The following is a 24,470-nucleotide window of genomic DNA, read 5'->3' as shown; positions in this document are numbered from 1 at the left end:
TATCACTTCTAACTCGTTTCTACTTAAGAGATATTTTTTTCATTTTTTAGAGGAAGTGACCTCATGTGGCAAACTCAAAGTCATCCCCTCCCTCGAACCTCTCTTTACTCGCAATTTGGATGTTTTGGAAGTAATTGAGGGGCGCAACGCTCGATTTGACTGCAAAGTCAGTGGGACGCCACCTCCTAAAGTCACCTGGAGCCACTTTGGTAGGAACATACTTATACTCCTCTAGGTTGATGACGCTGTCACTTATACACACACTCCTTCTGTGGGCAGTGCAATAACCCCTGACTTCATTTCACCCTAACTGGTCGCAGCAGATGGCCCCGCCCCTCCCTGAGGCTGGTTCTGCCAGAGGTTTCTTCCTGTTAAAAGGGAGTTTTTCCCTCCACTGTCACCAAAGTGCTTGCTCACAGGGGTCATGTGATTGTTGGAGTGTTCTCTTTTTTCTTTGTATCACTGAATTTCACTGCCAACTGACGATTTTAGCCTTATTTCTTAATCTGATGGTAAATCAGATATAAAATCAACTGTCAAGTTTTAATTAAATTGTCGCTTAATAGCAAGCAAAAAGTGAAACTTTTTTGGAACATCTAATTAATTATAAACACAAAATCTCTTACTGACTTTTGCATTCTTTATCATTTGGTGTTTTTAATTATCTCTGATCAATCACTTATCTTTAAAGTTTTACTGGGTAAACTTCTAGCTTATCTTACTTATGCTCCTCCAATATAAAACCATATGGATATGTTTTCCTTTTTCCTTTAGATCATTTACTTACAGAAAGTGAGGACATTCGTATTCTTCAGGAGGGTGGCCGCCATTCTCTCGTCATTTCTCACGTGACCAGCGATGATGAGGGTTTTTACACTGTCAGAGCCCATAACAGTCACGGCGAGGCAGAGAGCTCTGCTGAACTTTACATACAGGAGCCACGTCCAGCCATCTCCTCACAGATGTAAGAGTGTTTGATTTTCTCTGGATCACGTGTGCTTTTTGAAATTCCGCTTGAGCTCCCAGTGGTGTTCATTGTTACCTATCCAATTCTTCTTCTCATCACTTCAGGGCTAAATTGGAGAAAATGCCCTCCATACCTGAAGAGCCAGAGGTCCCAGAGAATGAGGTGGAGCGTTTCACCATGCCTGACTTCATCAAACCCCTTTATGACCTGGATGTGATTGAGGGAAAAGAGGCTGTGCTCAAATGCAAAGTGGCTGGTTTGCCGTATCCAACTATCGCCTGGTTCCACAATGGAAAGAGGATTGAAAGCACAGAGGACAGAAAGATGACACAGTGTAAGTTTTGCAGAATGGATTTATATTCATCTGATATTTATTTCCATCCTTTGTATGGAAATTCCTTTATGTATGATTTTCTTTTCAGCAAACGCAAACAAATATTTTTTTTATTACTTCATTTAAAAAATAACTGCTTGTATTAAGCAGGTACAATAACCATTACTGATCTAGCAGTAATAATCAGAACCAAAGACTTCTTTATTGAGGAAGTGATTTTATCATTCTCTTTTTGCCCTGTTTGCTTCTTCATTGCCAGGATCATTGCGACAGTTACTTCTGTGCTTCAGCAGCAAATCATTTCAACTACCTTTAATCTACAAAGACCAATTTTCAAAAACGAGGGTGCTGTCCTCTTTCTTGTTGCGTGGAGCAAAAGTACACAGAATTTCATTGTGAGATCAGGGTTTAATTAAATACAGAGAGTGTCGTTATTCTATAGCTGCTACACTGAGCACTTACACCCCTGAATGAATCCACACTGCCTCAGTCTTCCTTGTCTGTGTCGTGTAAAACCGAGTAAGCCAAGCCGCTTTCTCCTGTTGCAGTTCGTGATGTTCACAGCCTGGTCATCCGCTCTGTGTGCCATGCCCACGGTGGTGTCTACAAGAGTGTCATCTCTAACAAAGTTGGGAAGGCCACCTGCTATGCTCATCTCTATGTTACAGGTAATTTTTTTTTCTTCTTCCTCAAGTGCTTTGAGGAAACTCTCATTCTGATTTGATGCTATATAAATAAAATTGAACTGAATTGAACGCTCTGGAGAAAGAAACATGTTTTGATTACACAACCGTACTCAAGTACACCTTATAGATTGATGCTGCCCCATGCCGCACCACACCAGAGAAAAATACAGCTGCCTAAATCCATTGTCATTTTCAGACATCCTCCCTGACCCACCTGATGGGACTCCAGTCATAGAATCCATTACTGGCAAAACCATCACCTTGAGCTGGAAGAAACCAAGGAGGCTGGACCCTTCCATTGGTAAGCAAAAACATTGTCACATGTGCTATATTCAAGAGACAAAACAATATATTCCTTATTCTTAAGTTATTTATTGTTTTACACATTTAATGCAGAACATTCTCTAAGGTCTCTTTCAGACATGCATTTTAAAATATTTGTGTCTATCTCATCTTTCCATGAAAGTCTGACAGATTGTAATCTATCGCTTTCAACATGGAACAGATCTGAGCTGAGGGCCATTTGATCATAGACTGAATGTAAAAGATGGACCTTGCTTCTAGGTCTAAAAAGTAAAGCCAGTGCATTCTTTCTAATGTCCAGCAGAGGGCAACAGTTCTGGTTCCAAAAAAACACTGGGTTGTCTAAAACAGTGGTCCCCAACCCCCGGGCCACGGACCGGTACTGGTCCGTGAGTCGTTTGGTACCGGGCTGCGAGAGTTGAGGCTCGGTTGTGAAATTTATGGTTTTTATTGGTTTTTAGTGTTATTTTTTTGCAATTGTTTTTATCATTAACTGGGTTTCCCTCGGTCTTTTTCCTTGTGTTATGAATAAATCTTTTTTTTATTTGGTACTGGTACTGGTTTTATTTTGTTGTATTTATCCGCGACACCTTAAAGGCCGGTCCATGAAAATATTGTCGGACATAAATGTTCCGTGGTGCAAAAAAGGTTGGGGGCTGCTGGTCTAAAAGACTATGAGCAAATTATCCCATTTCTCAGTTTCTCTGTTTTATGACCTCAGTATAAGATTTACATGATGTGTTTATGGTCTCATTTGCTACTTTTCTGTCTTAATAATAATAATAATAATAATAATAATAATAATAATAATACATTTTATTTAAAAGTGCCTTTCAGAACACTCAAGGACACTGTACACAGCAGAACAAAGCAAGCATAAAAACAGGCAGTTTACAAAATCATAAAACATAAAAATAAAATAGGAGAAGGGAAAAGGTTATGTTGGATAAGCTATTAAGCTAAGCTATTTTTTACTTAATGATTTTACTGATTTATTTATTTTATTATTTAAGTTTAAGTTTTCACAATATTCATTTTGTAAATTGTAGTCCCAAATGTGTCCGAATGAAAGAAAACAAAGTGTTTGACAAATGGCCAGGCTGTGAGTGTGATGTGTTCTTTCATTTCTGGGTAAGACTTACTCATCTCTGGTTTTACAGCTGGGACACTGAAACAAGCAGCAGATTTCATTATGAAAAAACATCAAGAATAAATGCTAAAAATAACATACTGACACACTGTAAGGTGCTCCAGTTTTTACATGTTGTACTTTATGTACTTACTTCATATACTGCGTGATATAAAAAGGAATCATTGACCCAAAGCATTTTGAATCAAAAGCCTTTTTTTTTCTTCCAGATCCCAGCTCTTTGATGTACGCCATCCAACAGCAAGCCTTAGGCTCCATCCAGTGGATCATTATAGCTTCAGGCCTGAAGGAGACAACTTACACCATCACAACACTCTCCAAAGGTGTGCGCTATGCTTTCAGGGTACTCACCATCACCTCCAAGGCTTTCAGCAAGCCCTCACCAGCTACTGACCCAGTGCAGCTCCTGGACAGAGGTAGGTTTGACTTTATAGATCATCCATCCATCCATCCATTCATCCATCCATCCAGAACAAATCTGTTAAATATTACCTCTGTGGTTTATGTCTTCAGGTCCTTATGTGCAGGAGGCTCCAGTGATTATCGATAAGCCAGAAACTGTATATGTGATGGAAAACCAGTCGGTCACTATCTCAATGACTCTCAATCATGTTAATGCTTCAGTCATCTGGAAAAGGTTAGTTTCTGTCAATACACTTCATTTTGTTGTTTTTAGAAAAAGAGAAACTCAAGGAAATGAATGAGTTTTACTTTAATTTCACTAAAGAAAAAAAATTCAAACATATTCCTGTCGCATGAGAGAATCTAGTGCCGTTTGTCCCCTTTCTGACTTAGTACATAACAGGATACATGTACTGTTACTGGGAAGCATAAATACAGTATGACAGTATGCAAAGAGGCAGCTGCTTTATTCCCAGTGATTATCCAGGATTCCAGAGCAGTTAAGAAAGTCTATTATTATGTCCTGACTCAGTGACACTCTGCTGCCCTCCTTCCTATAAGTATCTGACCTGACTGAAAATGCTTTTGTTCCCAGGAGAGGAGTGGTCCTGGCCAACAAGCCAGGCCTATATGAGATGACAATGCCAGATGACGACCAGCACACGCTGAAGCTGCTGAAAGTGAAGAGCGCTGACATTGGAGAGATGGAGTTTGTGGCCTCCAATAAGTATGGCAGTGACAGCTGCAAATTCATTGTGGAGATGGCAGGTATAGATTTCAGGTAGACTGTGTGCATATAAATTATGAACATAGTCTCTGGGTTTAAAAGCAAAGCTTTTGTTGAAATGCAGTCTCTCTAATGGCCAGCAGGGGGCGACTGTTTCAAAAAGAAGTCGGATTGTTTAGAATTAAGGAAAATAGATTGCAAGACCTATGACTTCAGTTAACATGTTCCCTTAGGAGTTTATGTTTATAATGGGTTTATTCACTGGTGTTGATTCATCAGGTCTACAACATGATAATGATCTGAACTAGTGTCAAAAAGGAGGATGAAGTGTACTTTAGGGTGGACCTACTGTGAGTCCAGATCTCTGCTGTATCAGCATGAGTAGTCCCTCAGTTTCTCAGTCAGATCATCTCTGACATCTGCTTTCAGAATTCTAGTGATGGACATATTTGGAGACTAAGTACAAAATAACTGCAAATAATTGCCTCAAAATTAATTGAACTTTGTACTGTCATTACAGCTCCACCAACATTTGAGACCATTATGGAAGATTTGGATGTTTGTGCTGGGGATACCCCTCGCTTTGCTGTGGTTGTGGAGGGCAAACCCATCCCTGACATCTTGTGGTTCAAGGTTTCCATCCATTATAGTGTTTAATACAATGGCCCTGCATGACTAGTTATTCTTTACTGGTTTCTCTGTGCTGTTAACTAAATTAGTGAAATGGGAAATAACCATAAGAGTTTTTAGGGAGTTTTTAGCAAACGCAAGACGACCCGCTGTAAAACGTAGCATATTTGCTTTCAGAATGATATCCTGCTGTCAGAGAGCAGTCATTACACGTTTGTGTACGATGATAATGAATGCTCCCTGGTGGTTCTAAATGCTCGTCCGGAAGACTCTGGGGTTTACACCTGCACAGCAAGGAACTTAGCCGGATCTGTATCCTGTAAAGCTGAACTCACCGTTCATGAAGGTAAGAAGCCAGTCTGTCTGTCTGCGGTGTCAAAGGCTCTTGAATGAACAAATTGATGGAACTCATTTAATCTTTTATCTTTGCTGTAGCTAAAAGTAAAGAAGATCCCATCGACGATGAGGAAACTATTCTAAGGAAAATGCGCCGACTGACTGATTACTATGACATCCACAAGGAAATTGGAAGGTAAATCGGTTTTAAGAAAAGATCCCACAGCTGACGTGCACTGTTATTTGACAGTCTTTTTTCAACTAATAAGAAATTATGAAACTGATGAACTGTTTCTCCAGAGGTGCTTTTTCCTATGTGAAACGTGCGACCCAGAAGGCAGACAAGATGGAGCACGCTGCAAAGTTTATTTCCACGCGGGCCAAGAAGAAGACATCCGCTCTGAGAGAGATGAAGCTGCTTTCCAAGCTGGACCACGAGAGAGTGCTTTACTTTCATGATGCCTTTGAGAAGAAGAATGCTGTTGTCATCATCACTGAAATGTATCCACATTTAAAAGCAGTCAGAAAACAAACCTTCTGATGCTGAGTACTCAGTTAGCCTTAGTATAATATACCAGGTTTATGTTAAAAGAATATTTTAATATTGAATGCGTTATAACCAGTGATGGGAATAACTGGTAACGGCGTTACTTTTTTCAGTAACGAGTAATCTAACTAATTACTATTCCTATCGTTACAACTCCGTTACCATTACTAACAAGAAAATGCAGTGCGGTCGCGTTACTATTTTTCAACAAACAGACGGTTGAAGCTGCCTTCAGCTTACCGCATCTTATATCAGTTGCACGGAAGTAGCTGTAAGTAATTTGGGCCCTACTGCTTTAAGCAGCTGCGCGCGCTCCCGTGGGCGGCAATCACTTTCTCGCACAACAATCGCATGAGTGCTGCTGTTTGACTGAGGAAGAGTATAATAGTCATGGTAAGCCAATCACATGACCGCTTTAAGATGACAAAGCAACAAGGTGATATATACCAGTTTTTAAATTGTGTTGATAGGCCACGTAAAACCAGAGTCATGATAAACAATATATACGCGGCGTTTTTTCTTCAATAGTTTCGTCACGTTTGCTGTCTAAGGACAGCGCAGCAAGCGCTCTCTGCTTATGAGCAAAAACAAACAAACAAACAAAAACACAGGGGAAAAACAGAGAGAGCGAGTTTTGAGATGTGAGAGATTTGTGACATTTAGCGTGTTTGGAGTGTGTAGTTAATGTGTTGTCTTGTGTAGTTAGTGTAGAGTGTTGTGGATAGTTTTGTGTTGTGTGTCAGAACAATGAGGCGACTGCTGTCTCCAGGTAGAAACAGGAGTGATACACCTGCTGCTGTCAGACCTGCAGGTATCAGGCTGTGATGTTTCCTTTATAGTGGACAAAAATATTTGGAGTGGCACAAATAATTTGTGTGACATCTTATTGAATGCAGAACAGCTGATTGTTCTGTAAATAGTTTGAAATGGTTATAAAGAAAAAAGGGTAAAAGGTAAATGGCTGCAAATAACTTTGTTGTTTGCAAAACTTGTGCATTTTAAAATTGACAATTTATATTTGCATTTAAAGTTATGAAATATGATTCAATAAACATGTTTGTGGTTGTTACAGTAAAAAACAGAACTTTTTTCTACTCTGATTTTATGTTTTTTGTCTGATTCTAGATCAGTTGTGTTAATACAGTATGTCAAAATGAAAACATGACTGTAAATTCAGACACGTGAGGTTGTGCTGAAAAGAATGATACCAAACAAGGCAAAGTAAATAGTTTTTAAAGGTGAAATGTGGAGGAAACATCAAAAGTAGTTAAAAATGGCCAATTATACCCTGGACCCCAGAGGGTTAAACATTTTTTTAAGTAACACTATAGTTACTTTTTAGGTAATTAATTACTTTTAGAATCTTGTAACTCAGTTACTAACTCAGTTACTTTTTTGAAGAAGTACCTAGTAACTATAATTAATCACTTTTTCAAAGTAACTTGCCCAACACTGGTTATAACATAATAAATAATTTGTTACAAAGTGCATTTAATTTAACAAAAAGAAATGCCTTAACTGATCGTTAAAGATGCCACGAGGAGCTGCTTGACAGATTTACAAGAAAATCGACAGTAATGGAGTCTGATGTAAGGATCCCAATTTTTCACTAAGTAAATACTACTTTTATCTATATTTTCTTATTATCTGATCAAAAAATTCTTCTGGTTTTTTTTGTTTTTGTTTTTTGGACCATCAGGTTCGTTCATGTATTAGACAACTTCTTGAAGGATTGGACTACCTTCATCATTCGAACATCATACACCTGGACATCAAGGTAGATAAATAAGAGTACTCAATCTATACTTCCATCATCTTGTGTGTCAGAAGGTTATTTTTAAATGATCAGTTGCACTTTCATAGCAGACAGTGGGTTAGATATTATTTCCTAATTCTCTCATCAGCCTGAAAACATCCTCATGGCGGACCCCCATGGTGATCAAATCCGACTCTGTGATTTTGGCAACGCGGTGGAGATCACACCTGATGAAGCTCAGTACTGCAAATATGGCACCCCAGAATTTGTTGCACCAGAAATTGTCAATCAGAGCCCCGTGTCAAAAGCAACAGATATATGGTATGACTCAGTCACACTACACTAAAAATAGGACAGAACCTTCCATGCGATTAGTGAAAATCAGAGGTAGCCCAATGATTGCACTGATTTGTTATGTATTTATTTTTTGTTGAAACCCAGTTGCAATTAGTTGCAGTGACCAACTGGTCGCCCAGAGGCTGAACGTGCAACGCCCTCAGTCTCTGGTCAACCACTTATATCTGTCCTGGTGGGTAGCAACCTGTCTCCAAGCAATCACAGTCCGACTCAGGCTAACTGATATCCCTCTCTAACAGATGGCCAAAGGTTTGCAAATAGCAGCTATCTAGTTAAAAAAAAAAATAGACACATTGTCAACACATTTCAGTTGATCTGAGACTGTCTGTACTGATGAGTGCAACTTGTCTGTGACGCATCTTCTTGCAACAGCGGACTACGCTCAACAGGTTGCCAGCTGGTTCGATTCTGGTTTTATTTTCTAAATAAGACCCCAACTCTGCCTTGCTTTTGAACCCTATATTTTATTTAAAACAGTAAATTTAAAAAAGAAAACAAAGTTGCCAATTCCCTACGTCATTTTGTTGCCATCCTGCAACAACTAAATCACTATTTGTGAAGGAATTTTTACATTTTTGTTTCACATTTATGAGGTTCTGGGAGAACTCTGAATTGAATTTCCTCCTGGGACTTTCTGTCTATGTTGACTGCAACAGTTTAGCAGTTTTGGAGGATTTATCACAGTTGTTTGTCAAGTTAGCACAAACACATTGCATTTAATTTCCAGCTTGACTGCATTCAATTGAAAACTAATAGCAGATAGAGGGCAGACTGATTCTTTCTTATTTCTGTTTTCTTTTGCTTTTAAGACAGCAGCTGTATGTGAGTAGTTGTACACCTGGTCCCAAAGCAGTTTCAAAGCCAATAAGATCATGGTGGTTCCAGTAATTTTGGTCATTCCGCTGTTTTCCCTAATCTGACTATCACAGTAGAAAAGCTTTAAAATACAGTACTTACAAATATTTGTTAATGTCCTGATCTTAAACACTGTATTTTTTCTTTACTTTTCTAGGCCTGTTGGAGTAATAGCATATCTGTGGTAAGCACATTTTTCATTAGTTTCAATTTTCCATAATGCTAAAAACCTTTTTCAGTGTGTTGGTCAGGACTAGATCTAAGTTTCTTATTAAGTTTGTTATTATTAAATGCTATTATTTCTCTTGTCAGTCTCACCGGTGTATCTCCATTTGCTGGCGAGAATGATCGCAGCTCTGTACTGAACATCAGAAACTATAACGTGGCTTTTGAGGAGGGCATGTTTGCCGATCTTTGCCGAGAAGCTAAAGGGTTCATCATAAAGCTGCTGGTGGCTGACAGACTGTGAGTAACACCGCTGTATCTCTTTTAGTCCAAGTTTCAATACTTGCAAACAGTTATGTGTCAACCACAGTAAAATCCTGACTTGATGGATAACTGTCATCAGTTATTATGTATCATCGAATGTCATACATCAAATATAATAATTTATGAAAACAGTCATATCCAAGTCAACAACACTGAGTTAATGATCAGAAGTATAAAGATTTGTCATTACATATTATTTTTATTCACTGTACTGAGCTTGAATTTAATAAAATTAAAATCAAAGATTTTTGTTTCAGCATTTCCAGAATTTTGTCTGATACTTATTTATCACATAGCCTATTGCAGATTTATTTATTTTCAGTTTTCATATTTGTTTTATCATTTTAGACGACCAGACACACAGGAATGTCTCAGACACCCCTGGTTCAAGGTATGAATAAGTGATATCCATTTGGCAATTCTTAGTAAAGTCCCATTTCTCATTTATTTGTTTTAAATTTCATGTCCATTTATTGTACAGACCCTTAGTAAGGGGAAGGCCATAAGTACAGAGGCCTTAAAGAAATTTGTATCTCGCAGGAGGTGGCAGGTGAGATGGGTTGTAATTCTTTATTACTGCATGTTCCAAGGTCACATTGTGGTATTTATTTTGTCACATTTTCCTTTTTTTAGCGTTCTCTGATCAGCTATAAATCAAAAATGATCATGAGGTCCATACCCGAATTGCTAAATGATTCCTCCAGCCATGTTTCCATCGCAATTCCCAGGCACCTTAAAGAGGGTTCGCCACCACCATCATCTTCCTCTGATTCTGATGAGGACATAGATGAACTACCTTTTATTCCAATGCCACTTAACATGGACTTCTCTGGATCAAGGATGTCACTGAATGACATTCAGACTGATGAGCAGGAGGCAGGGAAGCAGAACGGAGCAAGTACCTGGTCTGGGTCTTCTGTTCAAGGCCAGGAGGCAATGGAGTGTGATCCTAAAGAAATGGATAAAGAAGGACTTGAAGTGGGAGGCAAAGGCCGCCTGAGGAAAAGATCATCACAACCCAATGAAAAGGGTTCTTCAGATGAGGAAGAATCACCTGCTGAATTGCCCCAAAAATCAGAGCTGTCTAGAAAACCACTGAGACGGGGTTCAAGCATGGAGTCAGACAAACCAGAAGGTGGACGACGAAGAGGAGAGCTAAGGCGTGGTGGCTCAGCTGATAGTGCATTGATGCTTCGGATTACACCAGAAGAAGCACCTGGAGAAGGAAGTCAAGATGATGGCAGAAGAGTTCTGAAAAAAGCTGTCTCTATGGAACTACCAAAAAGGAGCACCAGCCCAGGGACTGCCAAGATGAGCCAAGAAGACTATGCTCTCAAACTGGAGCTGATGAGGCAACGACTGCTTCGTGGTGGCTCTGTGGACAACAAGATGAGTGGACTGAGAGGACCTCTGTTGGAAACATTAGGAATGGGAGATGAAAAACGTGCAGTGTCCTCAGATCGGTATTCTCGTACAGTCCGTTTGGGCCCACCTCCACTAACAAGAGCTGCATCCAGTGATTTCCCAAGGGATGAAGTTCCTAAACCAAAAGTTTTGCGCAAAAGCACTTCTTTCAGTCAGGGGGATTCAGAACCCATACCTTTGCACCGCCGTTCAGGAGCGCCTCTGGAGATTCCCTTGGCACAGATAGAAGAGAGAAGGCTCAAAGAAGCTATATCTATGTCATCTCTAACAGAGCAAACCAAGCTAGACTCCCGTCCAGTGACTCCCAGGGAGCCTTCACCAAAACCGCCAACACCAGAGTCGGTTTTGCAGGAAAGTCCAACCAAAACTGAGAGTGAGGAATCGTTTATGGAAAAAGAGATAAAGCCAGATGAGACTATAAGTGAAAAGATGGAAGGGCTGACCACAGATAGCAATTTTGATGAGAGATCAAGCACCAGTGGATTCTCAGAGAAGGACATGAGTATTTCAGAAGAACCAATGATGGAATCAGAGTCTGTAGGTCAGAGAATTCCTACACCTCCTTCTATGGTCCAAAGTCCTGCATTAGAAGAGAAAATGGAAGAGGAAGAAGAGGGAGAAAAGAAGCATGAAGAAAAGGAAGAGTTAATGAAAGAAGAAGAGGAAAGAGTTGATACTGTCACTGAATCAAACACTAAGGAAAACGAAAAAGATGTTATAGAACATATAGAAGAGAAAGTAACTATCCCTGAGAAATCCCCTGAGGTGACAATAACCACAAGCTCATTTATGCTGAGACCAACACAAGAATATTCCACTTCCCCAGGAAAAGTTGTTTCAACGTATGCGACACCCTCGCTTCCTGCTCGAGTTGTTCTGCCAGATGGAAGGACTTCAGCATATGCCAGTATAATGCAGACTATGATGGTCCCCACACTTCAGCCACTCAGTGAGCCACCGCTAGGCCCTTCTACACCTGTTGTTACTCCAACGATTTCATCATCCCCAGTATCAACGGGTATATCTTCCCCTGCCAGCTCTGAAATACCTGGTCCACCAAAGCCAGCCACCGTTTCAACCACTGAGCACCCTGCTGTATATTCCAGAGTAGCATCACCAGAGATGATAACAAAAGAACCCACTCCACCCAAGACTGTTACATATTCTTCAGCCCAAGAAGGGCTTTCAGCAGGAGCAGACCTACAGGATATCACCTCTGAAGAGGTCTTTGAGGCACGCTTTAAAAAACGTGACTCTTCTCTCACCAGAAGTCTGAAGTTTCTGTCACGCTCAAAGCAAGATGATGGATTACAAGCTGCTGCAGATTCTACAGAGAAAAGTGAAGAGATATACAGACCTGGGCCAACGGGTGCACCTGTAGAATTAAAACCAAGAAGACTTGAGGAGAAGTCAAAGTCAGTCCAGGATCTTCGTGAAGCTCAAAAGGACCAAGGCTTTATGAGAAGGCTCTCAATGCGCTTGAAGAGGACTCCATCAACAGAGCGCAAAGAGGAAATGATGAAGGAAGATGATTCTGTTGCCTCGAGACGTAGGCTTTCTTGGACTCTGGGCCGAAGAGGGTCTCAGGAGAAGAAAGAAGTAGAGATGTCAAGAATGGATGGGGGAACTGATAGATTGGTGGAAAATGATGAAAAAGAGATTAAGAAACCAAATGAATCTCCAGTGTTGGCAATGCGCAGGAAAATTGAATCAACAGTTGCTGGGATCTCTACAAGAATCCGCAGCTACTCAGAGGAGAGAAGAGCATCAGAAGACAAGGAACCCAAGAGGACACCCATTCTTTCCATGCTTCGTCGTTCAACATCAGAGAGCCGTGCAACGAAAGTTCCTCAGAACCAGCTAGTATCTCAGGCCACTAATGGTGCCTCAACCGAGTCTCTAGAGTCTATGTCCAGCCTAAAATCAGACACAGCAAAGGGTATGTCCAGTTACCTTTCCATTTTGAATCAATATTTTACCAGAGGACTATCTGTTGTACTTTTTTAAGAGTGATGTAATTTATGAAGCTTTTCTTTCCTATTTCTTTTCTTGTAGCAGGCTTGGAGGCTGAGCGCAGATCCCGCTGGGATCGATGGGGCCTGACTAGAGGGAGGCGAGATAAGACAGTGTCACAGCCTGACATACCAACAGCAATCTCTCGAGATAGTAGTTCCTTACGTTCACGTCAATACTCTAAACTGGCTTCTGGTAAGTTATATAAGAGTGTGCATAAAGTATTTGGGTAAGGCAATGATGACATTTAGTATGGGCCTCCTTTTTATTTTAATAGGAAGACCACTTACTTATATGTAGCCCTTAAATACGAAGCTACAGCCAGCAGACACTTCACTTTCTTTACCAGACCAGAAATAAAACCAAACATCACCAGCAGAGAGTGGATCTGTGACATTATTGTCACCGTGCAATAGTGGTATTTTAGAATGTGACAGTTTCCATCTGCTTGGTCAAAATGCTTGTGACTAAGAAATATATTTTTTCTCACTAAAATATAGTTACTTAGCAAAATGTGTATTTCAGTCAGACTGGGAAGCCTCAGGCACAAAAAGCAGCAGCAAGACCCCATTACAAAAAAATGCAACCATCACTTGCAACAAATAAGCCAAAAACAGCATTAAAATAACAAGGTGGCAGTGGGTTGTAAAGCATCTTGCAAAGGCTACAACAGCCACAGACATGCTATATTAGTTATATAGTTAATAGTTATCTTGAGACACGTTATATTTTAAATTAACATTATGATGTAAATAGGGTTTTATACATGACATTTGCCAATAGGATGTACAGAAATGTATTTGCTGAGGCCTCAGATATGCTCAATTTCAGATTTTTAAAAAAATTACTTCATAATCATAACTGTTAGTTTTACCTTTCATCGTACAGTATTTATGCGATTAATTATTGTAATGTCTTCAACTTCCAGATTTCCCTCCAGTATTCCATATCAAACTGAGAGATCATGTGCTGCTGGAGGGAGATCCAGTGACACTCAGCTGTTTGCCAGCTGGAAGTCCCCACCCACACATTACCTGGATGAAAGGTGAGGATCTTTAATGGGAATAAACAGTAGTGTCTTAGTGAGGGTAATACATGTGCATGTGAATAGAATCATTCTGTTTGCATTTTGCAGTAATTTGCATAATTCCTCTAACATCCATGAGTGCAGAGACACATTATGTTGCATATTGATGCAAATATGATGTAATTACAAATGCTACATACAGTGAACATAAATGTTGCTGTAGGTAAAACAGCTGAGATTATTCTTGAATGAGTTGTTATGCCAGTATCATGTTCTTTGGAGTGGTATCCTTAAGCAGCATAAATGGGCTCAAATTTACAACCTGACACAGGGCAAGTAAGAAAAGGGTAGGTAAGAAAAAGGAAATAAATATTCACCTTCAAAATTCCCTCCCTGTGCATGTGTGCTTTCTCAGACAAGAAGCCCCTAGAGATTGATGCCAGGATGAATATGATTGCTTGTCCTGATGGGAGGCAGCTGCTGATGATAATGCAGACCACCAAAAAGGACGCAGGGGTTTATGAATGTGTGGCTACGAACCCGCTGGCCTCAGTATCAAGCTCTTGCACAATATCTCTTGCACGTAAGAAATGAGACATTGTTTGAGTCTTTGAAGAAGTACATTTACTTTATCCCAACAGTATTACTAGTAATACTAATATATTTGTTTTACAGGCCTGCCCAACCGTCCTGGGACCCCAGAGATTCCTCAGAAGTACAACAACACTGCACTGGTTCTGTGGAGGCCTTCAGACACAATGGCTCCCTGCACATACTCTCTGGAGAGGCGAGCAGAGGGTCTGTGTTTGCAATAATTCTGTAATCTAGATTAACACTGCTGTACATCCATTGTTAGATTTATTAGACCTATCCTAAGTAACTCTCCAAAAGTTGATTCTGTTCATCTAGATGTAGCGTTTTCAGTGGGAGAAACGTTTCGATACTCATCCAAGTGACTTCTTCAGTCTCAGCTGACTGCAGGTTTCTTATAAACAGTACATTTGCATAATAGGTGAAACCAGCCCACTGAAGGAACAATGGGCTGGGAGGTCACCTTCATCATAATTATGCAAATTCTCATGACCATTGATCAAAGACCACTGATCAGTGGCCATGAGTACCATTCACAGAGAGTTGGGGAATGGCTGCAATCACAGTATTGTAAGATGGTGAAAGATGTACCCTTAGGCCCCCTCCTCGATTAGAGATGGTCTTTCCCTTTTCACAGAAATGGCCTCCTTGACTCCGCGCTCAAACCAGCGTTCCTCCCTGTCCAGGATGTTACATCCTCATCATTGAAAGAGTGTCCACAGGCCTCTTTCAATGATGAGATGCATGATTGAGAATGCATCAAGACGATGTCCTAAGTAACCCTTTCAAAACCTAAACCTGAGGTTTTGAAAGGGCTACACTGAACAAACTTGGGTCTCAAACAAGCACAGAAAAACACATGTATTGCATATATATTTCATGAGACATGGCGAGTGACAAAGAGGAATTGCAACTAGAATCCCAGACACTGTATATCTCTATTTGGTTGCCATGTATTCATTAGGGCATATTAGGGCATATCTAATTGGCCCTTGGGGATAAAGTCTTTCTGATTCTGATATAGGCTTTAAGCTAAGAACACTTGATCAAGTATCATAAGGAGACACACTAATGTGTTTTAGGTGTACTTGTGTTTAACTCTTGAGCATGTCTTTTTAAATTAAATTAAATAAAGACAAAAAACCTCAGTCAAAGGGAGTATTTAATTTCATACTGCTACTTTAAGCAAGTGATCTTAATATTCCTTCCACATCTGTCCTCAGGTGAGAACAACTGGCTGATTGTGGCCACTGGGATAGCAGACTGTTATTACAATGTGACTGACTTAGCAGCAGGGGGCTCCTTCAGATTCAGGGTGGCATGTGTCAACAAAGCTGGCCAGGGCCCCTACAGCAACCTCTCAAAGGTCTTGAGCATGGATGCCTCAGGTATTTACAGAAAACCTTCAATTGTTTTACATACCCTTATCAATGAAATAATTAAAGAACTTTCAAAACTGAAAGATTTACATTTGTATCTATCGTTGTTGTTGTTGTTGTTGTTGTTGTTGTGCTCAGCTCATTATAGAAGGTTATATTTTTATGTGTATAATTTTGTTTTTGATGGAATAATATATATGACAAATTATTCGACTCCACTTGAGGTAAAACAAACCTCTGTGTTGTATTTGTTGCATTAATGCATAAAATCAAGTAGCTTCTTGCCTTTTCTTGTTTTTCATAGAACCAGCTAAATCCAGTGCCACAGTAGTGGTGAAGACTGTTCCTGCAATTTCTCCTCCTCCCCCTGCTGTAATGATGTCATCCATGAAAGTGCCTCCCATGAAACTAGCTCCCAGTAAATCCACAACAGTGACGAATGCTCAACTTGCCCCTCCATCAACATCAGCTCCTGCTCCACCTTTGGTTAAATCTGCCTCTCCAGTAACCATCAGTCCTGCTGTTAGTACTGCCCCGGCAGAGCCGGCTCCTGTTAAGACCACAACAACTGCCCAAGCCACACCAGCCAAAGCCAAGAGCTCTATTAGCATCAGTGTGAGCAAACCCCAGACAAAGCTGACACCCCCGCCTGTTGTTCCACCCAAACCTCAGAGTCCAGTACATACTGTCCTCCAGTTGACCAACAAACCTCCATCCCCTGTTCCACCACCTGCACCTATAATAGGGAAACCTATTTCATCTGTGCCAATGTATGTGCCAGCTGCCACTGCTCGTGCTACTCCACCTTCCCAAACTACTTCCACCCCAACAACTACCACCCCTTCAGTCACTCCCGCAACCATCTCCCCACCTGTGGTGGTGGTGCAGAGCTTGACACCAGTGTTGCAAGGAGAGGACACTCACACTACCCCATCTGGCCGGATCACTCCATCAGGACGGATCACGCCATCAGGACGTAGGACCCCACTGGGGAAGCCTGGAGAGGGATCTCTGCGTCAGGGAGTTCCACAGAAACCGTATACATTCATGGATGAGAAAGCAAGGTGATAAGTTTTGTAAAACATTTACGGTCTGAATTAGCAGCTATTTATAATTGACATAGAGAATTTTCTGTGCTTTTCCATTGGAAGTTTATATCATTTCTTTCTCATGCAGAGGTCGGTTTGGTGTGATCCGTGAATGTCGGGAGAACGCCACAGGCAACCTTTTCATGGCTAAGATTGTTCCATATGAGGCAGACAACAAGCAGGCAGTGCTGCAGGAATATGACATTCTCAAGTCGCTTCATCACGAAAGGATCATGGCTCTACATGAAGCCTATGTCACGCCACGCTACCTGGTGCTTATCTCTGAGTACTGCAGTGGGAAGGAGCTGCTCTACAGCCTTATTGATAGGTATGATTAGATAGGCCATTTTTAGCACTATCCATAAACGAGTGCCCTAAACTGTTCTACTTGGAGTGCTTAAGAAGCTGTTTAATCGTGTCTCTTAGATTCCGTTACTCGGAGGACGATGTGGTAACCTACGTTGTGCAGATCCTCCAAGGTTTGGACTACCTCCACGCTCGACGCATCCTCCACCTGGACATCAAGCCGGACAATATCATTGTCACCTATATGAATGTCATCAAGATCATTGACTTTGGCAGTGCTCAGACATACAACCCTCTGTTCCTGAAGCAATTCAGTCCTCCTGTTGGAACACTGGAGTACATGTGTAAGGATTTTTGTTTTTTAACAGTGCAATGGAAATAATACAATGATGACGATAATAACTATAGAAAATCTTATGATAATAAATTCCTTAATTTGAGTTCAACTTAAAAGGCTCAAAACCATGAGAGTGCCTTGAAGCAGCTGCTGCTGTGATTTGACGCTATATAATGAAAATGTAATTGAAATTAAATAGAGCGGAGAACCACCAATCATGACAGTTTCTGTCTAATTGCTCGACACAGCAAAGCAATCAAGAGTTTAAACGACAGATATTTTACTTATAAGTGGATGAAGACTAAAACAGAGCTGATAGGGAGCAAATATTGAATTTATTTTCATCTGAAAACCTTCAGCATATTACAAAATGAAGGCTGTTCTTTTTAAGTTTAATGAGCATGTAAGCCAATGTTTGCTAAATGTAAGCTAACTTCATACAGAGAAAATATTTTGTATGTACCGATAGCAGGATGTACATAAATGGTTATAAATCAGTCATTTGACCCACTTTTTTTTTGCTATAATGAACTTCAGTAAAGGTAGTGGCTATACAAGTGTGGCCTTTCCACCCATGTTATCTTTGGGCCAACAGATAATCAAATTGTCATGAGATAATTCATTTTCTCAGTGTTTAACGAGCTGCCCCTACAGCAGCATTAGCTAACTTACAGTTTTAGCCAACTAGCTAGCTTGAAAGCAGTGTGAAATATTTGAGTCAGTTGACACTGTCAAGTGAAACTGACCATACAAGTTGTTTTATGTTGGAACTACGAGAGGGTCCTTGGAATTGTTTTTCATTTATAAGAGAGCCTTTGATTATACTACTCAATATATATGTACTGAATAACTGATGGTTTTAAACCAACGCGGTTAAAGAATAACAACTGTGCATTTAAATATGGACTTTGTCTTTTGGATATATTATAACTATAATAGATATATTATAGTTTTCTTAAGCATTTTAAATAGATAAAAAACCTTTGTGTACGTTATGTAATCTTAACTGTGGCCATTTATCAGAAAAGAAATTATAACACACACAAACAAAAATCTAAGTCAAAGTGATAAATGAAAGCTCTTTGTACACACAGATAATAAAGGCCGTGAATTTGTCCTTTTTCTTGCAGCTCCAGAGATGTTGAAAGGGGATGTTGTGGGCCCACCAGCTGACATCTGGAGTGTAGGCGTGCTTACTTTCATCATGTGAGTATTGCTTTCACAGCTTCCACCCTCTGAGTTCTCTTTAAATAGAAATATATTTGTGTTCTTTATAAAAGATCAGGCTTATGATTAAGAATGGTCTGCTACATTTGTATTTTTAATTTCAAGACTTTTTAGGTATTATTCTATTATATATTTCTTTTGGTAGTATGAAATCTTCCTCCTGATTTTTCAGGTTGAGCGGCAGGTCGGCTTTCATGGATAATGATCCTCAGGAGACTGAAGCCAGAATCCAGGCAGCAAAGTTTGACCTCTCTAAACTTTACCAGAATGTGTCCCAAAGTGCCTCTCTGTTTCTTAAAAAGATCCTCTGTAGCTACCCATGGTAAGCTGAATAATGGATTCTTCTCATTTTTGCCGTACTTTGAAAGTATTGCCAATTTGTAATATTTGGCTCCTTGTCATGCTCAACAGGGCCCGTCCATCCATCAAGGACTGCTTCAGCAACTCCTGGCTTCAAGATGCCTACTTGATGCGCCTTCGTAGGCAAACTCTTACCTTTACAACCACCCGTCTCAAGGAATTCTTGGCTGACCAGCAGCGCAGGCGAGCGGAGGTGGCAACCAAGCACAAAGTTCTCCTGCGGTCTTACCAGAGCTCGCCACAAACCCCCACTAGCCCTGCCACACCGAATGTGCCAGTATCACCCACTGCACCTGTCACCTAGTGAAGAGAACTCCCACACCATTGTGGCAGGACTTTGTGGTGGGAATGGGGGGCAAACATCCTCCAAGCGAGATAAAACTTGAGGCTACAGTGAGGTGGTCCCTCCAGGTCTGACTTGAACTTGATCAGAAGAAGAAAAACCCACAAAACCAGCAATGGCTGTGATCTACAGAAACATAATTTCTATTTCTAATCTGGTTCTAAAAGAGAATCTAATGCATTAAGGAACTCTCTGAAAGAGCCTGACTGCATTTTGTATACCGTGAACCTTGTTCATACAGGGCAGGCTGTTCTTTTCAAGCTAGTACCTCAAGGTTTGTAACTTTGCAAACATTTTTGAATTAATTCCTTTCTTACTGTTGGCTGAACATTGTAAAGAGAGGAAAAACAAATACAGTGTGGTCACCGGCCATAATTTAGTAGAAAACCTCATTTAATTCCTCAGCAAAAAGCTCTTAGCACAACTTTAAAATAAGGGATAATCTACACAATTAAAAGTACATATTGAAACAACTGACACCTTTGTCACTGGAGCACATCTAAAATAGTAGTCTATAGTTGACATTCTAATGTTTCCTGACCAGAATTTTTAATGCATTATCATCCCATGGCATCAGATAATGCTGTTTTTTGTCAGATGCTGCCAGAATCTTCTCTCTGTTGCACAGAGGCAGGGATGGTATTGGCCACAGAGAGGTAGCAGTTGTGTTTCAGAGATATTAGATATTAGGATGGAGGTGTAGCAGTGGTAGGAGACCCAGGTTCACGTCAGATTGAAACTTTTGTGTTTACTACACGTTTTGGGTTTTTTTTTTGTTTTTTTCATTTGCTGATTTGTTTTGGGTGTGGTGGTGGAGTGGGTAGCACTGTCCCCTCACAGCAAGAACATTCAAACTTCCTTGTCTTTGACTTTCTCTGTGGAATTCCCATCTTCGCCATGTTCCTGCATGGGTTGACTTGGCTATTTTAAGTGTGTTACAGTAGTAGATGTGAGAGTGTGTGCCACAAACCCACGTTGGATAAGCACTAAAAAAGAGGTATGGCTGAATTTTCTGGTTAAGTTTAGTTTAGGAGTAAGAAAAATGACTGGCAAGGTGGAGCTGTGGTTAGCATGGTTGCTTCACAGCAACAAGGTTCTGAGTCTGAATCTGCCATCATTCTATGTGGACTTTGTGTGTTCTGCCTGAGCCTGTTTGGGGTTTCTCTGGGTATCCCTGCAGATGTTTCTTCCCACAGGCCAAAATAAGTAGTTAAGAAAATGGATGGGTGATGGGTAAAATATACATAACATTTACCCTGGATGTCAAAAAATGAGTTCGGAGTGTCAGTCCTGTCTCATAAAGGCCACAGTCCAGAGTATCAGGGCACAGATGCTGAACAATGCCTTGTGTGTAACCCAGCGATGTCTGCAGCTTTGACAAAACAGCATTAATGAAAGCCAAGGTAAGGAGAGAGGGTTGTAAATGCACTGAATTATGTCTAATTCTGTGTCCTTGATTTAAACAAAAGTCACTCTCCAAACCCACAAACGAGTTTAGGGAATTGTAGTGGTATGGTGGTGCTGTTGGCACTTCAGTGATTTTAAAGACTGTAGCAGTTCCAGAAAGTTTTTGTTTGTTTGTTTTTAAAAATATGTACTGAGTTAAGAGGAAACTCTGGTGGCTTCTCTACAAGGGCTATTAGAATAGGACACTTGTCTGCATTTTTCCCCTTTCCTTGTGTTCTTAGACAGCACGGTAATGATGATCTCATTCTCAAAAGCAGAATTTACTTTTTAAATTTCTTATCCCGTTGTCATCTTTGAGCTTCCATATAAAACTGTTTTCCTCCCAGTGATAATGTGGACAGTTTTGCAGGGCAAATAGGCATTCGTTTCTTCACCACAGATAAGCTGTCATTGGCTTAAAGTAAACTCTTTTACTCAAACCGCAGCGAGATACCTAAGCCACAAAGAGATACTCATATCTGAGTTTTACAAAACAACTTTCGACATGTGTAATGAAGTTTTACTAACATCAAAAACACTTAATCACATCTGAAAAAATTCAGGGGATGAAAGGGAAACTGAAGCATTTTAGGAACTCACCGGGGTATCACGGTCCCCCAAAGTGCCCTTGAAGAGCATTAATCAGCAAAAAATAAAAATTAAATAATAGACGTTACTGAGTGTATTAGTCCTTATTTTAGTGTTTTTAATTACCAACAGCTACTGCTTTGAGAAAGCAGTTTGCTTCATTGTTTTTAAAGAATGTAGGCTTAACTGGCAAAACCTTTTTTTAATATATAAAAAGACATAAAATCGTTATAATTAGCATTAAGCTGAACCTAAATTATGTATAGCCTCAATTATATGTTTCCATGCTATACAAGCATACAAGACACCATAAGCACTAATAGCATAAATTCATCATATGAGCCCCTGAAGACCATAATAAACATCGGATCACAAGAAGTAAAACCTTTGGAAAATCTAGTGGTTCTCAAGATGTGGGGCAGGCCCCAATTATGGGGCTTAGAGCCACTGCAGGTGGCTTTATAAAATATGGAGTGAAACTAAGTTGAATCAATATTATTTATGAAAAAAAATGAAAGAGTTTGCAGATACAACTGTGCATCTACTCTACTCACTCATTTATTTCATTGAAGTTGAAATAACTGAAATGTAAACTTTCTCAAGTGGGGCATGCCAGAAAAAGTTGTCTATAAAAGATATATTTAAGTATGGATATCCATAAATATGCAGATCTAAATATATGTTTTAAATATAATATACACAGTAAATTATGAAAACCAGGCTCTGTAACTGTTTTATTTTCAGAGAAAAAATATAATAAAACACCAAACATTTGTTTGGAATCTGTCCTCTTAGAGTCAGCACATTGGCTCTAGCACTAAACTGAACACAGATTCTATCATTTTATGGCACATCAAAGGCTAATTTGCTTTTTTATAATATATGCTTTCCCCTTTGGGGGTAAACTAAGTTTTCAGACCAGCACATTTGATTTTTGATGCTGTTGCTTTCATACGTACTGATATCAAGCACAGATTTGCTCACTTAACTCAAAGTGTAACACTTATGAGAGTTTAGATCCATTTGTGGACAGATTCAGTTTTTCGGGTGTTTAAAAGCTGCTTCATACATAAAATCATGAGTTGTTTTACTGTGTATTAACTGACAAGTAGTTGGTAATCCTATGAAATTATTTCACTATTGCTTTATTGTCTAATGCTATTGCTAGATAAATACTGCCCTTCTGCAGCTCTTGTCTTCTTTGGCTCCTTTTCCTATGCAGAGTATAATCACTAAGGAAATTGTTTCAAACCTGAATGAAAACATGCAAGTCCTGCATGAAATGCAACGTTGCATTAAATCCTAAATGTCTGTGCAATTTATAATAACTTTATTTGTTCATCTTTTAAATGAAATGACAGCTGTTTGTAAGCAGACGACACAAGAGCGCTCTACATTTTGTATTAAAATTTTGTGGAATGTGTTGCAGTGCCTCGTGACAGATATTAGACTCACAGAGATTGTAGTTTGTCAAAAAGAATGACTATTTCTTTATTTTGATAATATGACTGTGGCCGCTTTGTGTGCGTGTGTCTTTTGCAAATTGTTTATTTATTGAGTGACTGTATTTGTTACGGCTTCTGCTTTTTATCTGTGAAACATTTGAATCTGGCATGGAAACGGCATGACAGTTGTTAAGATTAAGAACAATAAAGGAAATGTGACAAATATAAGGGAAAACTTGCCATCTTCTTGGCTGAAAACTGCATGTAAGACCATGCTGAAAATGGTATACACATCACGGCTGATCCATAAAGAATTACTGAGTGTGGTAAGTCCAACCTTACACCACTCCATCTGCATCACCCTGAAGACCAACAACTATGTGCTTATTTTCATGCTGGGGAGATCCATATTCCAGAATACTCCCTCTACTATAACTAAACTATGAACTGCTTCAGTGATTCTCACGAGTATTTGATTTCTATATGAAGATGGGAAAATATCTTTGGAACATATGTTGCGCATCTTCAATCAATCTCATCAGTAGTAACCAAAGGAGAATGAATGACTGTATGACACAATACTTACTGCTTATAAAGCATCAGATTTCTTAGGTTTGCTGACTCTGTAGTGGATCTGAAGCTGTGTGTATCTTTGACAGGATCTCCAAGGTAAGAAGAGAGGGAATAAGCTGTAAAGAAATGGTGCAAGAGAAATTTCCAGTCAGACTAGTTTGGAAATTGTTAAATAAATGTTTACTATCTCTTTCCGCTGCAGATGTCCAAAGCTGAGACTTCACCCCCTCCCGGGTGCAATACTTAATTATTATTAATATTATTATTAGGCATTATATCGTGGACACAGGTAAGAGAATCTTTAATTCTTGTTGGTGTCACTGACAATCAAGGAGGTTTTGAGGCATAAGAAATGTTTAAGATGCTTGTTTGCTGGATTTTTTTACCCCTTAAGAACCGACAGTGCAACAACATATTCACTGGATGGACTGACTTGTCTCATAAAGTCTACATTGCACCAGAAACACCTTCAAGAGATTGTACCTATGTCCTCAAACCTTTTAGACTCACTGAACTTATAACTTATTACTTGTTATAAATGCCTATATTTCTCATCTAGGTCACATAAAGAGCGGCAAGAGAAAGGCCCTCCTAAGATCCTGCAAGACCTCAGAGATGTGGTCCTTGTTGAAGGCAGCACAGCAAAGCTGAAGTGTAGTGTTAGCGCTTTCCCGGACCCTTTCATTGTCTGGTACAAGGATGGCAGGATGGCAAAGGACTGAAGGTTGGTCCCAAGTACTGCTATGTTTTTGAAGACCCTGATGTATTGGCACTTGTGGTCTG

General features: G+C 39.8%; 1 protein-coding gene and 1 long non-coding RNA gene across 2 annotated transcripts in view; one reads left to right on the top strand and one right to left on the bottom strand.

Annotated features, from left to right (window-relative positions):
• The window catches only part of spegb (striated muscle enriched protein kinase b), a 41,055-nt gene extending 17,713 nt beyond the window's left edge, over nt 1-23,342 (top strand). The window contains exons 11-41 of the mRNA XM_026146006.2: nt 51-209; nt 775-964; nt 1,072-1,301; nt 1,850-1,969; nt 2,184-2,288; nt 3,650-3,856; nt 3,954-4,077; nt 4,438-4,610; nt 5,090-5,202; nt 5,377-5,545; nt 5,635-5,731; nt 5,836-6,036; nt 7,614-7,671; nt 7,782-7,859; nt 7,987-8,159; nt 9,208-9,234; nt 9,363-9,515; nt 9,888-9,930; nt 10,021-10,089; nt 10,173-12,903; nt 13,020-13,172; nt 13,906-14,022; nt 14,420-14,587; nt 14,680-14,802; nt 15,819-15,983; nt 16,279-17,038; nt 17,151-17,390; nt 17,489-17,712; nt 18,836-18,911; nt 19,105-19,254; nt 19,344-23,342. Coding sequence (XP_026001791.2) covers nt 51-209; nt 775-964; nt 1,072-1,301; nt 1,850-1,969; nt 2,184-2,288; nt 3,650-3,856; nt 3,954-4,077; nt 4,438-4,610; nt 5,090-5,202; nt 5,377-5,545; nt 5,635-5,731; nt 5,836-6,036; nt 7,614-7,671; nt 7,782-7,859; nt 7,987-8,159; nt 9,208-9,234; nt 9,363-9,515; nt 9,888-9,930; nt 10,021-10,089; nt 10,173-12,903; nt 13,020-13,172; nt 13,906-14,022; nt 14,420-14,587; nt 14,680-14,802; nt 15,819-15,983; nt 16,279-17,038; nt 17,151-17,390; nt 17,489-17,712; nt 18,836-18,911; nt 19,105-19,254; nt 19,344-19,596 — 7,649 coding nt within the window. The 3' untranslated portion in view covers nt 19,597-23,342. The remainder of the gene's footprint in view (nt 1-50; nt 210-774; nt 965-1,071; nt 1,302-1,849; nt 1,970-2,183; nt 2,289-3,649; nt 3,857-3,953; nt 4,078-4,437; nt 4,611-5,089; nt 5,203-5,376; nt 5,546-5,634; nt 5,732-5,835; nt 6,037-7,613; nt 7,672-7,781; nt 7,860-7,986; nt 8,160-9,207; nt 9,235-9,362; nt 9,516-9,887; nt 9,931-10,020; nt 10,090-10,172; nt 12,904-13,019; nt 13,173-13,905; nt 14,023-14,419; nt 14,588-14,679; nt 14,803-15,818; nt 15,984-16,278; nt 17,039-17,150; nt 17,391-17,488; nt 17,713-18,835; nt 18,912-19,104; nt 19,255-19,343) is intronic.
• On the bottom strand, nt 2,393-24,183 carry LOC145420971 (uncharacterized). The gene is made up of 4 exons (XR_013902217.1): nt 23,701-24,183; nt 3,933-3,998; nt 3,574-3,846; nt 2,393-3,458 (listed from the first exon to the last, which is right to left on the bottom strand). It is a non-coding gene; the product is annotated as an uncharacterized LOC145420971 (long non-coding RNA).
• Nucleotides 24,184-24,470: the final 287 nt, after the last annotated feature.

Source organism: Astatotilapia calliptera, chromosome 16 (genome assembly GCF_964374335.1).
Source record: "Astatotilapia calliptera chromosome 16, fAstCal68.1, whole genome shotgun sequence".
In the NCBI taxonomy this organism is placed as follows: domain Eukaryota; kingdom Metazoa; phylum Chordata; class Actinopteri; order Cichliformes; family Cichlidae; genus Astatotilapia; species Astatotilapia calliptera.
This window is presented reverse-complemented; position numbering and strand designations above follow the sequence as displayed.